Raw genomic sequence first — 24,239 nt, 5'->3', positions numbered from 1 at the left:
CATATAATAAACAGCAACAACAAGCAAAGCATCTTTTGCTGCTGCCACTTTTATCTTTTTCTCTAGGAAAAAAAAAACATATTTTGTGCCTTTTGTATGATTCAGAGAGAATGCTTTTCAAAATACCTTGATATTTATCAACTACTTAAGCATTTATGACAGCGTTTTGTATGCGCACAGGAATTCCAAGGGGTAGTTCCCATGAGGTCAGTATAGTCTCTAAAAATACACTGGTTCAAATAAAGAGATGTTCAGTATGCAGCTGCTATTTCCATAAATATTGCTTTTCTTCCATTTTCTTTTTTCCTTTATTTTTCATGATTTTGCAATGAAGGCAATATTCAGTTTGATATGCTTTATAGCTACATTCTTGTGCACAGTGAATGTTGAATTGTATCAGAAACAATGTTATATTTAATTGGGAATGGGTATGAATTAATTTTTGAATTTCAGAGTATTTACATGCTTGCAGAAGCAGTAAAAATTTTGTAATTCAACACAGCTGAAAATATATTCCATGCAATTTTTAAGTGAATCATACTTGCTTCCCCAGTCAAGTATGCTTTTCCTCTCAAATTATCATCTTTTCCCTAAAGAAAAAGGCAAGAACATGTTAATTTTCAGTAAATTATACTTCTTTTCTTACTCCTCCTTTTGTTAAGCCATGTTATGAAGGTGAAATTTGCAGTGACTTAAAAGCTATTTTCTCTGTGCAGAGAACATAGATGAGCTGCTCATAGATGGTATTCTTATCTATTTTAACTTCCAACCGATACATTTTAGAAAAAAACAGAATTGAGTTTAGCATACATTTTGTGGGGTTGTGGCACAGAAAAAGATAGGTGTTTAGAGTGCTCCACTACCTACACTGTTTCTCATACTTAGAGTGGGAAACATAACAAAATCTAAGTACTGCTACTGCCACTCTATGCCTTCTTTTGCAACATAAGATGAAACATGCACTGAAAAAATAATCAAATTGATTTGTGTGTTATGGTTAAATTACATGTGATAGACAAGATACATTACAAGTCAGTATACTAAGAAAATGAAAGGAACAGCTTTACATTTGCTATTTGGCAGTTTCTGGGCAACAAGTGCATGAACCAAAGTACAAAACAAATATGTTTAAGGAAAATATGTTTAAGGAAAAAAGGTTGACATTAAGTAGCACTTGTGCTGCACTGAACATTACAAGACTGCCTGCTTGTTTCCTTATTCTTAACTGTATTCCTGATCCTAATAAAAAGGGGTTTTCAACAGTACTCAAATTCCTTAATGGTCATGAGAGCATACAGACAAGCAAGAAAGTAAAGAGTATATTTGATGTGTGAAGGCAGCAGGGAAAGTTTAATCTTGGACAAGAAATAGAAACAGCCTCACTAATCTCAGAATCATAGAATAGCTTGGCTTAGGTTGGAAGGGATATTAAATATCATCCCATTCCAAGCCCCCTGCCATGGGCAAGGTTGCCAACCACTAGATCAGGCTGCCCAGGGCCCCATCCAGTCCAGCCTAGAATGCCTCCAGGGATGAAGCATCCACAGCTTCTCTAGGCAGGGTGTTCCAGTGCCTCACCACTCTGAGTAAAATATTTCTTCCTAACATTTAACCTACGTCTTTCCTCTTTTAGTTTAAAGCTCCCTTTAAGAACTGGAAGGCCACAATGAAGTCTCCAAGGAGCCTTCTCTTCTCCAAGCTAAATAAGGCCAACTCCATCAATCTGTCCTCATAGGAGAAGTACTCCAGCCTTTTGATCATCTTTGTGGCTCTCCTCTGGACCCACTCCAACAGCTCCACACCCTTTCTGTTCTGGAGGTCCCAGGTTTGGACACAGTACTCCAGATAGAGCCTCACAAGGACAAAGCAGTGGAGGACAATCACCTCCCTCTCCCAGATGGCCACACCTCTTTTGATGCAGCCCAAGATACCGCTGTCTTTCTGCACTGCAAGAGCACACTGCTAGCTCACATCCACCTTTTTATCCATCAGACCCCCAAGTCCTTCTCCGCAGGACTGCGGACTCAAGGAGTTCTTCTCCCAGTCAGTACTCATATCTGGGACTGCCTCATCTCAAATGCAACACCTTGCACTTGGTCTTGTTGAACCTCATTAGATTCTTGCATGCCCACTTTTTGAACCTGTCTTGATCCCTCTGGATGGCATCCCTCCCTTCTGTTGTGTCAACTACACCACTCAGCTTGGTGTCATCAGCAAACTTGCTGAGAGTACACTCAATCTCATAGTCTATGCCATTGATAAAGATATTAAAGAGCACCAGTCCCAAGTCAGACCCCTGGGGGAAACGACTTATGTGCAGGCTCTACCTGGACATAGAACCATTCCCAACAACACCCACCCAACCAATTATTTATCCACCTAATAGTCCAGCCTTCAAATCCAAATCTCTCCAATTTAGAGAAAAGATGTGGCATGGGACCATGTCAAAGGCCTTGCAGAAGTCCAGGCGTGTAACTGTCTGTACTGAACGATTCAAACATATTTATAGTTCTCCACTGTATATATATTCTTACAAGTGAGGTTTTTTTTTTTGTTGTTGTTGTTGTTTTTTAATTTACACCTAATTACATCTCATCGTGTAGGGTATTAATGCTTTAGATCTGTGACTGCACAGTGGCAAGCACAAATGGGCCCAATGTGTTTGCAACATCCAAATAAGAATATGACTATATTTTACCAATTGCTTTCCTCTGTGGAATCTGTAATTAGATGTTTCACACAAAACCAAATGAATACTAACTAGAATACTGCACAAAAAGGAGGACATGATTATAGATGGAACAGGCACTGGTAACCCTGCATCCATCCAATGGGGACTCAGTAACAGCTAGGGTTTTCAGGTTACATATGCACAAAAATTAAGATTTTTGCCTCTTTAATAGGAAATACTGAGAAAAACAAAAACTTAGGTATGTGCCAAATTACTTACACATTGGCAGTCAAAGAGACATACACTTTTCAAGGAAACCTTTAATGTTCTAAGAAGTGTTCTTAGATGAAAAGGGGAGTGGACTCTCAAAGGTAAATCACCTCAGATTAGCAACAGTAATGCCTCTAGAAAAGCTTTCTTTGACAGTTGCATGTACCTAATCATCAAATCCCTTCAGATGAATATTCATCTCAAGAAAAACATCCCTCTACTTACCTTTTTCCTCATACAGCATGCCTTAAACATCAAAAAGTGTTCTAAATCCAGCATTGCAGAGCATGGTGTCTGATTATGTCCAAATTACTGTTCTACTATGTGATTTAAAATATTTTTCTTAATGTCATCTCTAAACACCCTAGATTGTGTGAAAATCTGATTAGCTTCTTTCTTCTCCTTCATCTCTGGTAAATGTTCTGACAGCTAAATCCCTACCTTCTATTAAACTTATTATTAAAACCATATTCTTGGTGACACCTTTGAAATCTGGCTGCTGAGCTTTCACAGACACAACTACGTATCTTTATTGCAGTTGAATTGTTGTAATAGAGGATTTTACACTTTCAGATGCTTTTTCTCAGAAATGTCCTCAATTCCTGGCTAAAGCGTTGTTTCTTGCTACTTCTGCAACATCTGAATGAACCACTGGCTCTTGTCAGACTAAAAACTCATAAATACTGTCAGATTTCTTAATTATGATTCTAAATGCCCTAGAGTATCTTATTTACCACACAAATCACTCCTCCCCCCCAAAAAAGCCATTAAATCATGTGATACTTGTGTATTATGATACACAAGTATTTTATAATATTCAAGCACAGGCTCCAGAAGCTAAAAATTATGATTACATATCATATATTATACAGTATCATACAGGCAATATAGAAACAATAAAAAAATGAAACATTAAGGTTTTTTCTAATAAGACTGTTCAAAAGTAAGTTATTTAGCAAATTTTTAAAACAGAGGATGATATAAATATTTTGGTCAGGAAAACTCATTCAAGGATGATGCCTGTTTATATATCTAGGCGCAGGAATACCACTTATATCTAATGAATAGATTACTATGAGTTATAAAACAGCAGTTCTGGAAGACAACGAGTCATGGTGAGAATCAACCGAACGTGAGCTCCTAATACTATTACTACAGTGAAGAAGCCTAGTGGGAACTCTTTGATGTTTAAACAGGAGAACAGTAAAGAATACTGGCACGATGATTTGAAACCATAGAAAACAATGAAATTGACTGTAAAATACTGCATACTTCTGTCAATATTTTTAAAAAAGAAGAGTCACACAATGACTTGAACTCTGGAGAAGAAGAAGGTGCAATAACGGTCTTCATCTATTTAGATACAACATGAGACTGAGAAGGAAGAACAGTAGGAAATGGAAACTTTTTAAAAACAGTGATCTAATTAATTAATGGAACAAATTACCAAAAGAAATTATGGTTATTTGATGTCTTTTAAAAAGATAGACTTTAGTGAAATGCTTGTTACTGAGGTAACATACTGACAATGCTTGAGATCTTACAGCCTGTGATATAAGGGCATTCTGATGAATTGTTCTTTCTGGTCATGAATAATTTAAATATCTACTGAGTTCTAATGGTCACAGTATTAAACCTGAAGATTAGAAGTACTGTTGATATTGTAATTCACAATGCAACATGAAATTTTCAAATCAACCTGTCCTTAATATTAACATGACCATGTGGATATGCAAACGTATAAATTTACAAATACAGATAACTTTAACAAATATAATCTTTTCCCCAAGTTCACAAAATTGACTTTAGCTGGAACCCTGGCTAATTGTTCATATGAACTTAACTGGCCTGCCCACTTGCTTACATTTAACATTCTCTTTTTAAATCTATGAGAGGGTTCTTTCCCATTTTTTGTACAAATCCAGGCAAAACTTCTGCATTTTCAATGTTATGGAGTGAGAGTTTGTTGAGTAAATGTCTACTTTCAATCCATAGCATACACATTTTCATAAATCAATCAGTCATTCTGAAGTATAGCCCAAAGAACAGAGGAGGTATCAGATGCAGCCACTATTAAAGAAGAAACTTTAGACAGCCAATCATTGAAAAGCTAAACTGGAACTCAAACAAAAAACTATTCTCCTGACCTCAAGGATATTAATATACACTGCATTTTTGTAGTTCTAAGCACTTAATTTTTCACCATTCCAAAATGCAAGGAAAAAACTGACAAACAAATAAGGAACATTTGTAAGAAAAAGCACTGTATATACAAGGTTCAGGAAGGTTGTACAAACAATGGGGAAGAAAACAAAAAAATAAATCACGTATTACCAAATAATGGATAATGCAGTTGTGCATGACTCATCATTGCAGCTAAATGGTGACACTGCATACAAATGCTAAACAGAAAACCACTGAGTTGTATCTTTACTTGCTTGGGTATGTACCAAGCAAGTACTTGCTTGGGAGGTTACCAAAACTGCCAAAAGCTTTTAAGGTTTTTTTTGCATTATTAATATACCATAAATAGAAACACTAGGAAGTGAATGTTAAAGGTCTGCAAATTTCAGAAGAATATCTCCTTCTAGTTTTTTATTCTACTTCACCCTAGCCTGTTTAAGTTCTTCGAGGCATACCCGAAATTATGCAAATCCCAAATGTTAATATTTCAGTTGCTATTTAATTTAATGGAAACATTCTTTGTGACTGAGTATGCCCATAAATTAATGAGTCCTGTTGATGTCAGTCTCAAGAAAACCCATCATCCCATCCTCCTACTGCCAAAATGTTCTACTGTCAGAGTAACTTTGCAATTACATGTCAGTGACTTTCTTCTTGCACAGACAGCACAGTCACTCTTATTTTTTTAAAATAGTTTATTAAAGTAGCATATATGATTTAAATAGTGTCTGAATAAGTCTTTATTAAAAGAACAAGCAAACCAACAATGGTTACTGTTCAGGAATAGAACAGAACAGAATAGAACACAATAGAATAGATTAGAGCAGAATAGCTCAACTGGATAGGACTTTGAAAGATCATCTAGTCCAACTGCCTGACCACTTCAGGGCTAACCAAAAGTTAACGCGTATTAATGTGGGCATTGTCTAAACATCTCTTTAACATTGGCAGGCATGGGGCATCAACTGTCTCTCTAGGAAGACAATTCCAGTGTTTGACCACCCTCAGGGTTAAGAAATTTTTTTCCTTACCAGGAGACCAAACCCCCCTGGCATGGTTTTGTGCCATTGCCAAGTTTTCTACCACTAGTGACCTGGGAGAAGAGTCCAGTACCTCCCTTCTCCACTCCCTCTCCCCAAGAAGTTGTGGAGAGCAATGAGCTCACCTCTCAGCCTTCTTTTCTTGTCCAACCCAACTGTCTTCAGACTCTTCTCACACAACGTGTCTTCCAGCCCTGTTACCAGCTTTCTTGCTCTCTGGGTGCTGTCATGCACTTTAACATCCTGTTTATACTATGGAGACCAGAACTGCATGCAATTTTTGAGGTGAGGCTGCACCAATGCTAAATATGGCGGGAGAATTACCTCTTTTGACTGAGTAGCTATGTGTCTAATGCATCCCAAAATGTGATTTGCCCTCTACTACTAAACAGGAATGGCTCTAGAAGCGAGTCCTGGAGAAAAGTGCTGGCACTATCTACCAGTCAGATGTAGCCCCATTCACTACAACACTTTGAGCTCTACTATCAAGCCAGTTAATCACCTAGTGTAGCATGAAACTGTTCATCTCACAGCTAGACAATTTGTCCAGAAGGATGCCATGAGGAACTATATCAAAGGCCTTACTGAAATACAGAGAGATTCCATCCACTGCTGTCCGTTCATCCACTGAGCGGTGACCTTGTAATAGAAGGAAATCAAATTGCTAAGGCAAAACTTTCCATTCACAAACCCATACTGACTATGCCTGATAATGGCTTTGTTCAAATATCCCTTTCAGTATTCCCCAGGAATACTGAAAAGAATACTTCATACATTTTCCAGAGACTGAGGTTACTCTAATAAGTCTGTAGTTTCCTATGTCTTCTCTCACGCTCTCAAGCTCTCACGTTGTCATGGTTTTATGATTTTCGGTTATTGGTACTCCACATCATAACATCATGTAATGAATGTACCTGGTTCTCAGAAGAGAAGGACTACGACAGTCCCCACGGTACTTTGCTCCTCTGTTACCATTTTCCAGCCGGAGGGAAAAGATAAAAGCTCGCAGTATAAAAACTTGCAGATCACGAGACCTCGTCCCTTTTTCCGCCGTCTCTCGTCTTGGCAGCACCTCACTCTCCATCCGTCTTATCGTCGGTAGTAGAGTAAGGCCTACCTTGATTTTGGGACATTCTCTCTCTCTGTATTGGATTTATCAGCTTAAATTGTAATTATATTGTATTACAGTGTGTTGTTTTGCATTCTGATATCTTATTTAGTAAATTAGTTTGTTTCTCCTCAGATTGTTGCCGCTGTTCTTTGCTCTCAGGGCCATCTCCTTATCCTTTTCCCCTTTTCCCTTTTCCCGGGGCGTGGGCCCGTGGGTCCCCCGTCCCCTTCGTCACGGAATCGGGCCTAACGCCCGTAAACCGTTGACACACGTGGATGGATATTACATTGGCTAGATTCCAGTCAGCAGGGACCTACCCACACTCACATGAGCTTTGGTAAATTGTTGAGAGAGGTCTAGCTATAATGTCTGCTAATTTCTTCAGCACTCTGGTGTCAATCCCAACTGGCTCCATGAATGCTGAGCTGATACAACTGTCCCCTTACAACTTCAGTGACCAAAGATGACAAATGACTGTTCTCTTAACCATGATCCTCCAACTCTGAGGACTAGGCAGCCCAAGATCTGTAGTTACCATTAAATACTGAAGCAAAAAAAAAAAGGCATTAAATGCCTTTTCTTTTTCCTCCATCTTACTTGTTATGTGATCATCCACTACGAGTATTGACTGTTTGCAGCTGACATATCTGAAAGAGCTAATTTTTGTTTTCTGACAGAAAGGCCAATGTCAACTCAAGCTGGGCTTTGTCTTTTCTTGTTTTCTCCCTGCAGATGTGTGCTGCAGCTTTGCCTTCTCCCTGTGAAGCCAGACTTTCAGACTGCTTTCAGAGTGTCACAGATGATATTATACACCTCACTTGTAAGAGAGAAGAGGCAGCTGTATTTTATTGCTATAAGATAGTGATTTAACAAATCTTTCGTGACTTAACAAGATTCATGATGGTAAGATCACTTGATTATGTACTGAACAGACAACAGGGTCAGCCAAAACTGTTAAGGAGACCCTCCCATTAAGTCATGAGGTTTAGAATGGACCCTCTGGCCAATGGTTTATGTCTACTGAATTGTATGTGCAATCAATCCTTTATGTCACTCAATACCATACAGCAAGTTAGAAAGCTATTAGCAGATAAATCTCTCAATCTTGTAAGAAGTAAAGTTTCAAAAAGCTATCAGTCAGATGAATAACTTTGAGAAGCATCCCTACTCAAGGAGAAGACTCTGGCATGTAGCCTGCTGCCATGCAATGACAGCTCAGCAGGCTCTGGGCTGTCCATTATTTGTGGGGTAAGATGAATGACTACTAGTCATATCTGCATACCAGCCATATTTGATTCATACATGCTATTTCCTCCAAGTCCACCTTGATCCCAGTTCAGTTATCATGACCCAACATATCCATCACAGCCAACACACTGATGTCTACTGCCTGAGAAGCAGTATGGGTGAAAGGCCAGGTTAGGAGGACAGGGCATTGCCACACAGAGGTCATATTTTCTTTTTCTCCTCTAGTTGCAAGCCAAAGTTTCCTGTTCAGTCAGGCAAGTCTTCTGCCCTGCCTACTTAACTTGTGGCACAATGGGATTGCATGATCCTGGCATTTAAAATGTGGTTCTTGAAAAGCAACTACCTCTCACAGACACCTGAACTCTTCAGAGCAAATTGCCAGAGGTCACTGCTAAATAAGTCCTGCAGAAGCTTAAAGTATGCGCCCTTGAAGTGCAGGCTGGCAACTCTAATGAACAACCAAAACATTTTCAACCCAAATGTCCTTGTCCTACAAGGTCTTGCCAATTCTCAAACAACAGATGCAGGAGGGCTCCTTTCTTAGTTGGCCTATTCAGTGCTTCTAGCCAAGAACTTGTGATTCGTCAGCAGACAAGCATAGCCCTGAGAAGACTGGTGCAAAATAAAAAGCTCCAGAAGCAAGGAGGAGGAGGACGAGGTCAAAGAAGGCAGTGACTCAGATGAGACATGAGACCTGGGCAAAGTTTGTGCCAACAGCACCCAGTGGCCACCTCCGTACATGGCTGACAAGTGCCAGCTGGTGGAAGAGCTGGTGGATGACTTTCTTCACGCCTGCTGAGGATGATCCTGCCACAGCTTCATGTCTCAGCTGCAGCCGGCCATCAGGGTGGCCTGCACCTATGAACGATGGAGTGCCCACCAAGACAATGTCCTCTATCACCTGCTCGTGCCCCTGAGGCCTCCCCCTGGGCACACCTTCCATGTGGAGCTGGGCGATGTGGAGGAGATGCCAGTGAGGAAGTCCTGTCTGTGTGTGGAGCTGGAGTGCACCTGCGTGAGGGAGCAGCTGCTGGGGGACACTCAGGAGGAGCTGAGAGAAAAACAGGAGCCCAACCTCCTCAACACCTTCTGCGAGGGCTCCTGCTTTCACGTGGAGAAAAGCATACACTGGTTCCAAAACCAGGTGAAAGCAGCCTGGAAGTGTCTGACTCAGTCGTATGACTGCCACCTGAAGGTGCTGCGTTCCCACTGCTCATGCAAGATCAAGCTGGCCACCCCTCCATGAACACCTTCTCCACCTCTTGGGGTGCAGCTTGATGACTCAGACACTTTTCTGAACATTGTGTAGGCTCAGGATATGTTTCTATGTTTTTCTCTGTTTCTGTCTTTCAAAGTATGTAATTCTCTTGCTTAAGTAAAATGGATAATATTGTTAATACCAGTGATCTTCTTGTAATAGTTTTCTTTCTGTGTCTATAAGACAAATCAACATCTAAGAATAGTTTTACTTTAAATATGGCTTTTTTTTTCAAGCTGCTATTTATCACTAAGGCTCTTTTCCATAGCTGCCTTTTGTTTCTGGTAGGTAGAAATATATTCAATAGCACGTTCTCCGTCAAGATGACATTTGGGGTGCAGCTTGATTACTTGGGCACTTTCTTGAACACTGAATAGGTTGAAGCCAGCTGCATCATGGTGCAGCCAGAAAACTGCTGAGGCACATAGCCAGGAACGTCCAGCACCCTGGGTTCCATCTTAACTGTCTTTGGACCTGCACCCACCTTTTTGTGGGCACAGGCTTTTCCTCTCAGGACATGAAGACAGTTGTGATTCACCACCTGATGACCATAGCCCTGTGAAGCCTGGTGCAAGAGGGATTGATCCTGTGGCTGGATGATCTCTGGAGAATCCTCTGCTGCTGCCTGGAGAAGAAACACCTCAGCCTCTTCCTCTTAGGATATGAGAGGGTGCCTGAGGACATGGTCTTGCTGCCACTCTCTGAACAGCTGGAGGCCCATCAACCTCTTCCAGCACCTGGTGCAGAAGCCAGCTACCCACATCCAGGTGCTGTGCAAGTTTGAGGAGCTGTGAGATTGGCTCACGAGATGGCTAACCCTGGAAGAGATCTCCACTGACAATGGGAGAGGTTGTCTCACACAGAGCTGCACGTACAGGATTCAGCTGGTGGCAGATGATGGCCCGCTATCTGAAGGAAGAAGTCAGGATGCAGAGAGAAAGGAGAAGGCCCTGTGCAGCAGCCTGCTGTGAAGAGAAGCAGGATGTAACATTCCTCCTCGCAGTCATGGCTGCACAGGGCCCATGCAAGAGGCACTGCAAATGGGCCTCACTGTGCTCACTGAGGACAGAGTAGAGAACCTGCCCATCCCAAACACTCCCTAGGTGCTGGTACCACAAGAGTGAGCACACTGGACAGGCAGAAGACATGTCTCAGTGTACGTTTTCTCAGGATAATTTAAATAAAAATAGTACAGGAATACATTCCAGTTCAGTTTTCATCTTTAGTATCTTTAATATTTTATAAGCATAAGTAATGCAATGTTCCATATTTTAATAGTTCTATGCAATTCTTCAGTATGATCAATTATCAAAAACATTATGTACATTTGCTATATTTTAATGAAGTTTGTCGGAATGAGACTAACCCAGAAGAATCAGCAAACATTGATTTTAATCAGCACTGCTGCATATCTTTTCGAGATAACTCTCATTTTGCATGTCGTTCTCCTCCACTATTTATTTGCTTTGTTGTTTATTTCTTCTTCCTGCACAGTTTCAGATGCCCAGCATTGCCAGTAGCTCTTGATGCTCACAACAAACTTCACAGGACCAGTACACCGAACCAAGACATTTTCTTTCATTGCACTGTGAGGAGCAGAGGACCTTTTTTTCTCAATGATGTACTGCTGTATGTGACCAGTGTCTCAGTCTCCGTCCTAAACTGATCAAGCTTCTTCCCCAAATAATGTATTCTTCTTACCTGTACAACCCTCAAAGTCGTTGCAAAGCTTCTTTGTTGAATTGCTCAGGAACCTTTATCCAATTTACAGTTTATACTAAGTCACGCACAATTAAGACTTTCTTTTCCTGTGTTCACAGTTACGACCTTTCTGTACTGCATTATTGCACCAGACTTCTCTGCCTGTTTAATGTCACAGTAAGCCTTATTTCATATGTTTTCCATATTCTAAGAACCTCTTCACTCCCACATACTTACACTAGTAATTAAAAAACAACAACAACAAAACACATTTCACTTATTGGTAAATTCTCTAATCAAATCCCAAGCTTTAAAGGTAAACTCTCTCTATGCCAGTAAGTGCTCCTTACTCTTAAGACCTGGCAAAGACAATTCTGAAAACATCAATATGCTGCAAAATGAACATTAAGGGTAGGAATGACCAACCAAAATACATATTTTATAATAGCTACATTTTATATCAACTTTAAGTGCATTTTTATGCTTGTATATTGTGGCTACTGTTATCAGATTAACTGAAGCTTTTCAGAATTTACAAAATATCTGAAATTATACGTAATCTAATTTCCAAATGCCAGCCTCCCTGACTAATCGAATGGGATTCACCACAAAACTAGAACAATTTTTTTTTCTGTATTTTCTCAACACAGTATACAGCAGTATTTGCTTTTTGACTAGAGCAAATAATAACATGAAAATACAGTGACAAATTTAATATGAGACTATTTGCTTCATCTAGAATTTCTGAAGAAACAAAACTTGCAGAAGTATATCACAGACTACATGAGACTGCATACAAAATGAGAAACATGGAAGTATCTATAGCAGAATGAAATGATGTCTAGGAATACAATGGACTGCAAAAAAAATTGAAAAAAAAAGTAATACATTAAGTTTAAAATAACCTGAGATTAAGAAATGTCACATTGCTTGAAATGCCTGAGGGCAGAAACACAGAAGGCATTTTACAAATATGAATTATTAAGGATAGACAATTTCTACTTCTTTCTAGAATGGATCACAAAAAATAAAATAGATTAAAATGGAACAAGATTTTTCACTCAGAAAAATAATACTTTCTGAGCTAACTTCAGAGAATCAAGAAACTCTGTGCCATACACAAGAATTTAGAGATAATGCCAGTTAATATAAAAGCAGGTGATACACAATCAAGAGCCGCACAAACAATGATATCAGGACCGGAAGCCAATATGATAAGTGTTAAGTGCTCCACTACACTGTATCTTAGTTCAATAGTTAAAATACAAACGCCTCTTATGTTCTGTTAAGTGCATCAACTGGGTAGAAAGAGAACACTACCTCTGAATTGTAGGTGCTGGCAAACAACTGACAGCTGGCCTTCAAATAACAAAAATGTGCCTCTGTCCTACCCTCAACTGGCCACACCACCTCCAAACATACCACATACCTGCAACACTCCACAGCCTTGAGCAGAATGTCAAGTGCCTGTCCATTTGTATTAACAATACTGTGAAACTGTAACTTTAAATAGGAATAGTGAACTTCAATCTAGAACAGCACATTGAGGCAACAAGCCCTATTGAAATATTTTTTTCACAGTGTTTATACTGGTTTAATGGCATTAACATATTTGTAATTCGTAATTTGTAATTTTCCTGATTTAGCAAACCTGATGCTATTTTACTGGATCCTCGTTTCAATCATGTTATAAAATCAAAACTCGTATTTCCTTCTAATTTACCAAAAAAAAATGCATTCATAAATACAGACACAAACATAAGAATTTGTGATATGTAACTTCACGATGCGTAGCAGTTAGATTCTAAAATGTGATAGATTCTTAAACAGTAAAGCCAGAGAAGGGCATAATATTGTGCATTCAGATAGTTATTACATCTGTTACTCCTGCTTACAATAAAGGCTGATCTAGACCTGAGATTAACCAAAATCTTTCCATCAAGTCCATACTGCAAGAATATCCACTCAGGTACAACAGTCATTTACTTCAGTAGTGTCAGAATTTCAAACTCAAGACAATAAAACCAAAATGGTGAGTGACTTACCCCATTTAAAGGAAATGTCTTCCAACCTAGTTCTCCAAGGACAGCTGTAGTATCAAGCAGCACAACTGAAAATGGAAAAAGAAATTGTATGTTTGTGGTATTGCTTGCATTAGACATATACAAGATAGTATAGTATAAACTACTATGAACTGGTTATATCAGGCAGGTACATCTGCTTAAAGCTATTAGAGCAATGAAATGTTGGAGTATGAATAAAAACACAACCAAAACACTTAAGCCTTTGATGCTTACATCTCATTATCAAATGTCCCAGAAGATATAATTCATACAAAAACTAAAGCTTTTGCGGAAATCGTTGCTAAATTACAATATGCTACCAATGATGCTTCATCATTAAAAGGCGCCTGAATATGCATGCGTGATTTTGCAAACCCTTGCCTTGAAATCTAGAAATTCTGCATGTGACTTAAGCATTAAAGCTAAGAATAAAAAGAAAAATAAGAGTTTCAAAAGAAAGATGTTTGAAAAAAAGCCATAAGCTTTCAAGAAATAAGTGGAAGTTATACAATACACAAATTGTATGATTCTGAACACAGAAAGACAAACAACTTTAGAGTTGGTAGTTTAGCTGGAATATCACACTGCAGAAAGCTGTCACAATTATTTTGTATAACTTCTGCAATATTTATATTTTTAATATATGACAGAATGTGCATTATTGTATATTGCAAAATACTTCTGCACTATTTTAATATGTTAAATTACATTAGCATCATTTTTTTCTCTTCCTTTCACTACTAATGCGAAAATTATACAGAATACAGATCATAGCAATAAAGAAGCTGACTGCAAACTAAATATTTAGTACATAAGATTTCATACCTACAGGTACTACTGCCCTCTAATGGAATTGTTTAATCTGACCTAATTTAATTTTTAAAAATGTAAATTACAATTTATTATAAAATTAAGTATTGCATAGTGCAGTTGTTTTTAATTGTCAAGTTACTATGTCTTGAAAGCCCAGTTCCTCCTCACAGCCCACAAATTCCCATTCTCCTTCTGATTGCTAAATGATGGAGAAAAATTAAGCTATTATCATATCATAGAATCACAGAATCATAGAATGGATTAGGTTGGAGGGGATCTTAAAGATCATCTCATTCCAACCTCCATGCCATGGGCAAGGTTGTCACCCCCTAGATTAGGCTGTCCAGGATCCCATCCAACCCAGCCTTGAATGCCTCCAGGGATGGGGCATCCACAACCTCGCTGGGCAGCCTGCGCCAGTGCCTCACTGCCCTCTGAATAAAAAATATCTTCCTAACATCTGGCCTAAAATCTCCCCCCCTCTTTTAGTTTAAAGCCATTCCCCTTTGTCCTATCACTATCAGATCATGTAAAAAGTCGTGCTCCCTTCTGCTTATAAGCTCCCCTCAAGTACTGGAAGGCCACAATGAGGTCTCCCCAGAGCCGTCTCTTCTCCAAGCTAAGCAAGCCCAAGTCCCCCATGCTTTCTTCATAGAATAGGTGCCCCAAGCATTTTGATCATCACATTAGTTTGATACCACTTTGCACACATGATGGGATTTTATGCTGTTGCACATTATCTTCCACTTCTTACCTGTGCAGTGATTGTTTGGGCAACAAATTCTACAGCTATATATATACAGTTATATACATATATAAAGTCTGTCTATAAAACATTACATCATCATTAGTAGATGTCAGGTCATAGCTTTTTTACTTCATGGAAAAGACACACTGGCATGCAAACTACTAGGACATATCAGCTGATTAGAGGGAACCTGGACCAACATCTTCCTTAGTCTTTTGTATTAGTGGCAATTAGAGTTTTTCTAGATTTGAGTGTAAGTTGACTTTTAACCTCAAATTCAAATAGTCTTATCAGTAAATTTACAGCCAGGTAGCAAACTCAACATTATCCAGTTTAATCATTAATCTAAAGAAACTAATGACATTTTAAAAAAATATTCTACAAAGAGGATGATGATTTTACTCACCATTTCTTCACCATTTAACCAGTTTACAAATCTTTGTTAATAATTCAAAGGTAAATTGAACCTTTTATTTTACTTGCCCCATCTTATTTCCAAAAATGGAATCACTATCCTCTCGAGACCATTGCTGCCTTCTGATTACTTACAAAGCTGAGATTTACAGCTGTCATAGTATTTTCTGTTTGCATCAGGCTCCCAAATTCCTGTTCAAGAGTCAGAAAAGCCTCGTCCCATCTGATCTGTGAAGCATCAGTTTCCTCTGTCACCCTTCTAGTAATAATGTGCTGAGGATCTGCCATCTCCAAAAATCTTAAGTCAGTAGGTTTAGACGTATCTTTTCTTTGAGAAGACCAAAATGCTCAGTAGATTTCTGAGAACATTTCAGTTCATCTCAGGTACATTTTTTTCTTCTATCTCTCCTCCCTGCCTCTCAAGCAAACCAAACCTACACAGGTTATTTATAAATATCTTTGTTTCTCAGATGAGATTATATCTTGCAACTTATCAAGTACTGTTATTATTTCTTAATTCTTTAATACACAACTAATTAAATAATCAAATAAAAAACTATATTTTACTGTTAAGCCTATGGACCTGGAGGCAGAAACTGACTTTTGCTATTAGCAATGCCAAAGTTTAACATACTGGTTCACCTTTATGATTTTTGTGGTAGCAGAGCTATGATTTAATAAACATCATCAAGGTATTCACAACCAATAATTCAAAGGAACAAGGATCTAAAAATGGGAAGGAAAACAAATTCATTTCTTCACTGAATGTTGAATTTATTAATTTGTTGTCTGAATTAATCAAGTACTACCTGAAAGCTCAAAGCTATACCTTAAAAAAATTAAAATCTAAGGGTGAATAGTATGCTACATTTAAATTTAAGTGAAGTAAAATCTAATAATTTTTCCTGTATGTATTTACAAAATATTAATCATCAAAAAACTGAGTTTTGTTTATATACAACTTTTGATACATTTCACCTACTAAGCATATTTATGGTTACATATGCTCACCTATAGTCACTGAATCTGCTACAGCCTCAAACTGGAGAATTCAAACAACTACTAACCAGAATTAGAACAGCAGCATTTTCAAAGTCAGAAATGAAAATCATTAAAAATTAAAAGACTTTGCAATAGTATTTGTATCAAAAAACATCATATAATTACCAATCAAAAATGTGCAAATAATGGCAGATCTAGTAAGCAGTCAATTTACGGTAATTGAATACAAATCTTTGTAAAGTAGTGAAATCAACAGAAGCAGCTATACAAGTGAGTACATGGATAAAGTAATAAAATTCTCACACACTTCAGTGATTTTGAGATATCTACGCGACAGACTTCAGTGTGGGACAGAGATACCCTAGCTAGCTTTAAATGAGGTAATTAAGAATCAGTATACCCCCAGCAGTACAGACCTAATGGCAGACAAATTTGCACTGCCAAGAAACTTCCAACTAACAGCACCTTAGCAGACAATTTGCTCTGCCAAAAAAGTTCCAGACTAAGAGAAATGCTCACATATATACATCGGAGTTACATACAGGAATGAACACTTCTCTGGCTTGAGAATACTGTCAGTTTCTAAGGAACTGAAAATCCACACTCACAGAGACTACAAAGAGATAGTGGATACTACATGTGTGATGCTTAAAATAAGAAAATTGCCTAGAAAGCTATATTTATTGACCCTTGTCCCTACACTTACATGTTTATTCTCCTTTCTCTGCCATAAAATGTCCCATTCCTCATAAATGAGACTTCATGCAAAGAGGTCACTCTGGACAAGCCATTAGCTGCCAACATAAGTGAAGCGTATACCTGGAGCTACTGAAGTTAATATTTATGAAAAAGCTATAAATAAATTGTTTGCAGCAAAGCCATGTTATTGTCATTTCTGACACCAGCCTCCACCTGCAGGAGTCCAATCTTTGAGGGTATGCAGACTATAAAACTTGCAGAGTGAACAAGAGTGGAAGAGCTCTGCTATTACAAACACCATAGTTCAAAATGAAGAACCATTAAAAATCTGTTTGGATGAAAAGAACTAAGATTTCACAGTTGCATGCCACTCTTCAAGCAACCAAGCCAGGAGTGATGTCACTTGTACAACAGTAATACCCAGATTTAAACATATAGCTATAAACTTATTGTTAACTTCATACCTCATACTTCATAATTTAAAAGTGTTTGGCTTTGTTTTCCACTATATTCTCTAATAGATATTATACAATTATAACTCATTATGCCACATCAAGCTCCATTTTCCCATTTTTTTTGGTACATCTTACACTGCTATTATTAGACTGTACAATTGAAATTAATCTTTTTAGAGGTTTTGCCAAGTCCTGGGGGAACTGCTTTATTTAAAATTATGATGAACATAGCTCGGAGGACTGGCAGTGTGGAATTTTAATTCTGATTCTTCTCTGAAGATGAACCCTGCAATCTGTACAACCAAGGAAAAAGTCTTCCAAGCATTTCTTTTCTCCTCCTCTTTCTTTACACAGCTCCAGACAGTCTGACCTAACAGTTTTAAAAGCATAAAGGATTTCAGCCAAATTAGTTCATGGATTCATTGCCTGACATCAGACTAGGCCATCAGATCAACTAGACTGACCTCCCACTCATTGTACACTAATGCATCTCACTGTTACATCTCTACTAGGCTCAGTGGCTATGCATGTTGTAACAACTTGCTTGGCCTGGCAGCACACTCTCCCCTGCTATCATTTACTTGGTGAGGTGCACAATGCCAGGCTCACGGTTGTAGGATGTCTCCGCCAGGTAGGGCAAAATGTGCACAAATAGCTGATGGAAAGTTTCACTATATTCTAGAAGGGCAGTCATGACAGCTTATACCCTGAGACAGGCAAATCTGGCACATTTTTTTTTCTCTAAAAACTTAATTATCAACTGCAATCAGTTCCCATTTATAAGATGAACACTGAGCTCCTCAAGTCTCTCGCTTCCAGCCCCAATACACTTGTGACAGCTCCCTTCTGAAGTGACAGCATTTTCTTTTTCCCAGTTTTTATGGCCTTTCTTCCATTTTTTTGAGAGAAGGATCACCTGAACTGTTCTGAAATCATTGCTTCTAACAATACTTACTAAGATAAAGGACTTTCCCAGTTTTTACAAGCTGTTTATATATCCCAGGTCAAATCAGATTTTTTTTTTTACTGCAGCACAGCACTAATAGGCAGTTATTAATCTATCAAAATCACTGTCCTTTACTGAATCACTCCTTTTCACAATAATTTTTCAATTTGGTTTGCATTTTTCTTCTTGAATCCATTTGTTTATACTAAAACAAGTCTTACTTTTAAGGGTTGACCTTTAATAAGTGTTACAGGCTGCTTCCTGTCTACATATCCTCATCTATTTACTTACCACTGTACTACTCTTTCTGTCAGCTGCTGACTTAAAATTTATTCCCATGTTACTAATGAATGATGTTAACCCATCAGAATTTTAAGTTGTGTATAAGGAATATCTAAAATTCCATGATTTACCAATCACTGAAAACTACTTTACGGTTTCTTAGATGCCCATCTACTGAGTCCACTTACTAGAACCTTTGATAAGGTTTCTACTGTCAGAATACTTTGTGATATTTTGTCACACTTTATAAAATCTAAACATATTACCTCTGTGGTTGTCTGCCTGAGGTGGAAGGAGAGAAGAGATAAGTAATATTCAAGTTATCTTGGCAATTAACATATAATCAGCTGGGAAAAATGTTGTTAATTCTTTTGTCTTTGGCCAGGCCTGTTTTCTTTAAAACAAATGAACTGACATTCACTCTATGTATATTGATTGAGCCCTTTTCCAACAGTTCCATTATTTTGCATGCCACAGCTATCTGTTTTAGGCAAGAATAATGAGCTGTGGTAATAATGGAATGGGAGCCCCCATCTAGATAGCAGTTCTTCAGAAAAAGAATACAGGGTCATAGCAAATCACATAGTAAACAAAGTATCAGCAGTGTTGTGTGACTGAGACAAATAAACAGGTTTACAGCAGTGAAAAATATAAAATAATCCTTCCTCTCTCTTCAACATTTGTAAGATTTTTGTAAGGAAGTTCTGTGTCTGGTTTTCAGCCCCTTACTTCAAGAAATTTGGGGATCAGTTGCCAAGAGAGTACAGGACAGCACCAGGAACAATGAGAGCTCTAGAAAGGCTAAGCTCTGGAAGGCCCTAACTGCTTTGGAGTCATGCACCTTGGAGGTTAACTTAGAGGGGCTTCCTAAATACAGTCCCCAAGCGTATCAAAGTCAGTTTAAGCCAAATAGAATGATCTGTTCTCTTTACTAATAGCCAGTAAGGAAGAAGGGATTTACAGTAAAGAGAGTTTTATGTTAGACTTCAGGAAAATCCTTACTACCTCTACAGTTGTAAAGAATAGAAATAGTGGAGGCTAATTGCAAAGTTGAGGAATCTCCAAGATAGAAGACTTTTAAGACAGGTTAAACATTGCTTTCTACATAAGCTCACACTGCCTTCGGGCAGAGGGAAAAAGCTAAATGACTTCTCAAATCCTCTCCAGCACTGATTTTTATAAAAATCTAGTTTCCTGGTTAATGGAGCTTCTCTCTTCTTTTCAAACTAGTACTCTTAACACATACGCTCTTCCAATACTCTTAAATTCCCTTTGTCCCTAAACTCATTAAATTTACCATTAGTTGCCCAGAGATCTCCTCAGCCAATTCTTCCAGGACTTTTGGAAGAGAATTTTCTATGCTAGGTGGTGGGGAGTGCTTGACATTTTTTCATATTATGTGAAGAAATCGCTAATTTCTAAATTTCTCAATTCTGAGCACCTTATTTTCTGTATTTCTTTCCAAATATAGTTAAATACTGTTCAAACAATATTTTTTATACACAATAGAAAAATTCCCTTTATCTTGAGTATTTTAAGAGACGAGCTTTTACCTAACATAATTAGTCTTATTTAAAATTTCCTTCTAATTTACCCTGTTAAGTTTCCTTTTTAAGTTACTTTCTAACAGACATTCATTTACACTTGTATACTCTTTTTTTTTTTCTATGAATTATTAGAATTGTTTTTATTCCTAGTTTCTCTTTTCATGCTGCCTCTAAAGTAGACTGAGCTGTTATCCAAAACTGGCCTTTTTTAAAATTTATCAATGATTTCACAATCAGGAATTTTAAAAAGTAATTTTCACTTTGACATCTTTCCTTTTCACATTTGCAAGTATGCACACAACACACAGTGAGAATTCTCCTCTAATGAATGAGAACAAGTCAGGATAACATTTCATGAACAAAAACCAACACCTCTTTAATGATAAATTCACCTTTCCAACCCAATAAGTTATTAGACCGGGTGCAATATTTCTTTACATTAGACAATTGTTCCTCTAACTTGGTGGCATTTTACTCCTAGTTATATGAGGTCTCCAGTGAGCGTCTTCAAAAACTAATTCCCTCACAGCACCATTTTTCTTTCCATATTTTCCATACAGACATTTAAGGAGTAATTGTTTTCTAAATTGATTCAGTTATCTGTTTCAGTGTCACTGTTCCCTGCTATTACCTGAATACATGTAATTTCAAACCCTGTGGCTCTGTGCTAACAACATTAAAACAAACAGTAGTTCTTTTGCCCAAAATCCTACTGCCCACCTTTTTTATTCATTCTTATTTCCATAGGAGAGCCTTATTATCTATTTCCTAGCAAGTTCATTTTTAAGGAACTTAATATTTATTCCCTTTGTTATACAATGTTATGTTTTCCTACACTTTCATGGTGCTCCTGCTACTTCAGAGCCAAATTAATTACCTTTTCTGTACCTTACATGAAAACATGCGCATAGACGGTTGCTCCATCTCTCACCAGCATGTAAGCACACATTTTTCATACCAAAACTTCAGTTTCACTTTATCCTTTTTCACACTTTCTTCCATTCATCATGAATTTCTTTTTTTCCAGTGTTGTATTTTAATCAGTTTGCCAGTCATTACAGACACCTAATAATGTAGGCTGCTCTGAAAGTAATGCCTCGTATTTATTTTCATGGAAACACCTAGAGAGACAAAAAGTACAATAACGCTATTATTTTACAAAAAACTATTTTTCAACACAGTCACCACCATTAGCAATGCATTTTGCCAGTGATGAATAAGAGCCTGCATGCTGTGCTTGTAAAAACCTGCACCAGCAAAGGTGATCCACTGTTTTGCTGTCACTGCGGAAACGCACCACCCACTGCCTCACTGTGCTCACATCCACTGACTGGTCTCCAGAAACATTCAGCAAGCATCGATGAATGTCAGTGGGTGCCATTTTTTCCACATGGAGGAATTCAGTTTCACCCCTTTGTTTCATACACATTTCCCTGTCAAGACACCATTCTGTCAGACTGCCCCTCTGCTGCCATCTGTCACAGGGCAACAAAATCTAACAGAATACTGGTGGGAATTTTCAACCTTTACTGCCATAACACCAACATTCACTTCTGATGTTGTGTGCCAAAGTAATAAAATACGAGGCATTACTTTCAGAGTAGCCCTTGTACATCAGCGTAACCTCAGTGGATTAAGAGTGAAATGCAAAAAGCAAGATGAAGCTCTGATTTAGACTCTTTTGATACTTTTTGGGTGGAAAATGGTGTTGAGTTTGGATTACGGATTGTAGATTTTTATATGACAGTGATATATAAATAAGCAAGATAAATAAACCAAATTCTTTACTTCATTCTTGATACCTAAAATTGCAAGATACCATGCTGAGATATGTAATTTATGTAATTTTTTAAAATGAAAGAGTGTCTTGTACCCACTGAGAGAACTGATTGAGGCAGAGGCAATTGATTCCAGCTGTATCTTCAGTACTATTATTCTATATATTGTCAAACCCCTGAAGCTAGTGAAATGGAAGCAGCAACTAACCTTGGAACGACACAGTATTTCATTTGAACAATTAAGTGGATGAGACATATTTAAGACCAACACCGATTATTATAACTCACTGCATATAATATTTGCAAGCCTGTGTGTTCCCTTCTGTTTACAACTCATTTGCCAAATACTTATTTTTTCAACTCCATATGCTTTTCAGTATTCAGAGAAATAAGCCACTTCCTTCACAAACCATGCAGGTTTTTTTTCTGTTTATTATTCATGCTATGTAATTAATCTCTGAATGCATCATCACATTACTTTACAAGAATAAAAGACAAACATAATGTATTATTATATTTGGAAGGGGGAGCTGTAAGAACATCCACACAGCTTAGACCTGTGTGAATAAAAATGCAATTTTACAAATGTTTCCAAATAACAACTTATGGAGACATAATGGGATGAAAAAAATAGTCTGAATGAATCTGGATGAGTCTGAATGAATAAAGTTCAATCAGAGTTAAAACCAGCAATACTTGACACTCAAAGTTCTACAAGTATGCCCAATTCATTTTATGAACTCCACAGCACCAACTAATTTAGATATTTATCTTTTACCACTGTCTTCCTTGACTTTGTAAATGCCCCATTTCATGTCAGTATTTTCTTTACCTGGAAATGACTGCAGAAATTTTGATGGACATTTGAAAAAGTATACCTTTTGTAGAAAGCCCTTGGCTTTCATATTTGTGGAACAACAGACACTGATCCTTATGTGTTATTTGAATAAAAAGACTATAATGAGAACATACAGTCAGCTTGCTGTCTATTACATTTACTGTGGACTATTTTTAGTATTTCAACACCTACCTTTCTGACAGCAAGAGACTGGATTTTTAAAAAGCGACAAGTCTGTGTCTACATGCTGCCAAGGTTTAAGCTAAATTTAAGGTATAAAATATCCAAACACAAACATTTTTTATTTTAACAATAGCATGTTACTTCTTTCCTAATGCCACTTTGTTGTAAAATAAACAATTGTAATACTTCAAATACTTATCAGAATGCTTTGATAAGCAGTTGTGATTTATAATTTATTACCTGCATGCAGCCCATTGAACATGCCTATATATTGCCATACCTCTACTTAAAAGGACATAGTTAATGATAGCATTTTATTTATGCTTTTATTTTAGGATCAGGAAATATTTTAAATGCCGGACAAACTTTAAAAACTGTTTTATAAAGTAGGAGTTAAGACCCTCTATGATAAAAACTGAAATAGACGGAATAGTTTTCAAGAAACAAGAACCCTTACACTCAAATCAAATAATAATACAATTTTATGTTATCTTTTTCCATCACTTTTTCCATCATTTTTGTAGTCTGTTTTACATATCATTAAAATTATGTAGAATATTTCTCAAATGCTTAAGTTAAAAAAAACTACCCACAAAAGTAGAAACAGTTGATTAATTCTGAATGTTAGTCAATTATGCCTAATTGCTTAGACACCATATAACAGACAGAGTTTATTCCTGAAGTAGTCTCAGTCCAATTAAAATTGAGAATATTTGACCAACTATTTACATTTACAGTTATTTGAGTCAAGGAAAGGTATGAAGTCTTTGTAACAGTTTTCTACAAAGCATCTTGTGAGACTTCTCTGACATACAAAAAGGAGTAATCAGGAAAACAAAGAAAAAAGAAATGACCTTTCCTCCTGTTTTGCAACCGAACTCTCAGGAGCCCCTCTGCACAATGACCTAGAGCAGGAGCACTTTGCTGTACAGTTTAACTAGAGATTGTGCCACCTCCACACTGATGCAACAGTCTATATACTACTGTA

At 37.5% G+C, this 24,239-nt stretch overlaps 1 protein-coding gene across 6 annotated transcripts in view; it reads right to left on the bottom strand.

Annotated features, from left to right (window-relative positions):
• Positions 1-24,239, bottom strand: part of EPHA6 (EPH receptor A6) — a 510,917-nt gene that overhangs the window by 459,734 nt on the left and 26,944 nt on the right. For 5 of the 6 annotated variants that reach the window (XM_021401686.1, XM_021401644.1, XM_021401659.1 and 2 more), the window contains exon 2: positions 13,529-13,593. In XM_021401686.1, coding sequence (XP_021257361.1) covers positions 13,529-13,593 — 65 coding nt within the window. Of the gene's footprint in view, positions 1-13,528; positions 13,594-24,239 lie in introns of those variants that run through there. The other variant, XM_021401723.1, reaches the window with a different exon arrangement.

Source organism: Numida meleagris, chromosome 1, assembly GCF_002078875.1.
Source record: "Numida meleagris isolate 19003 breed g44 Domestic line chromosome 1, NumMel1.0, whole genome shotgun sequence".
NCBI lineage: Eukaryota > Metazoa > Chordata > Aves > Galliformes > Numididae > Numida > Numida meleagris.
Note: the sequence above shows the minus strand (reverse complement) of the source record. Positions and strands in the feature narration are given on the sequence as shown.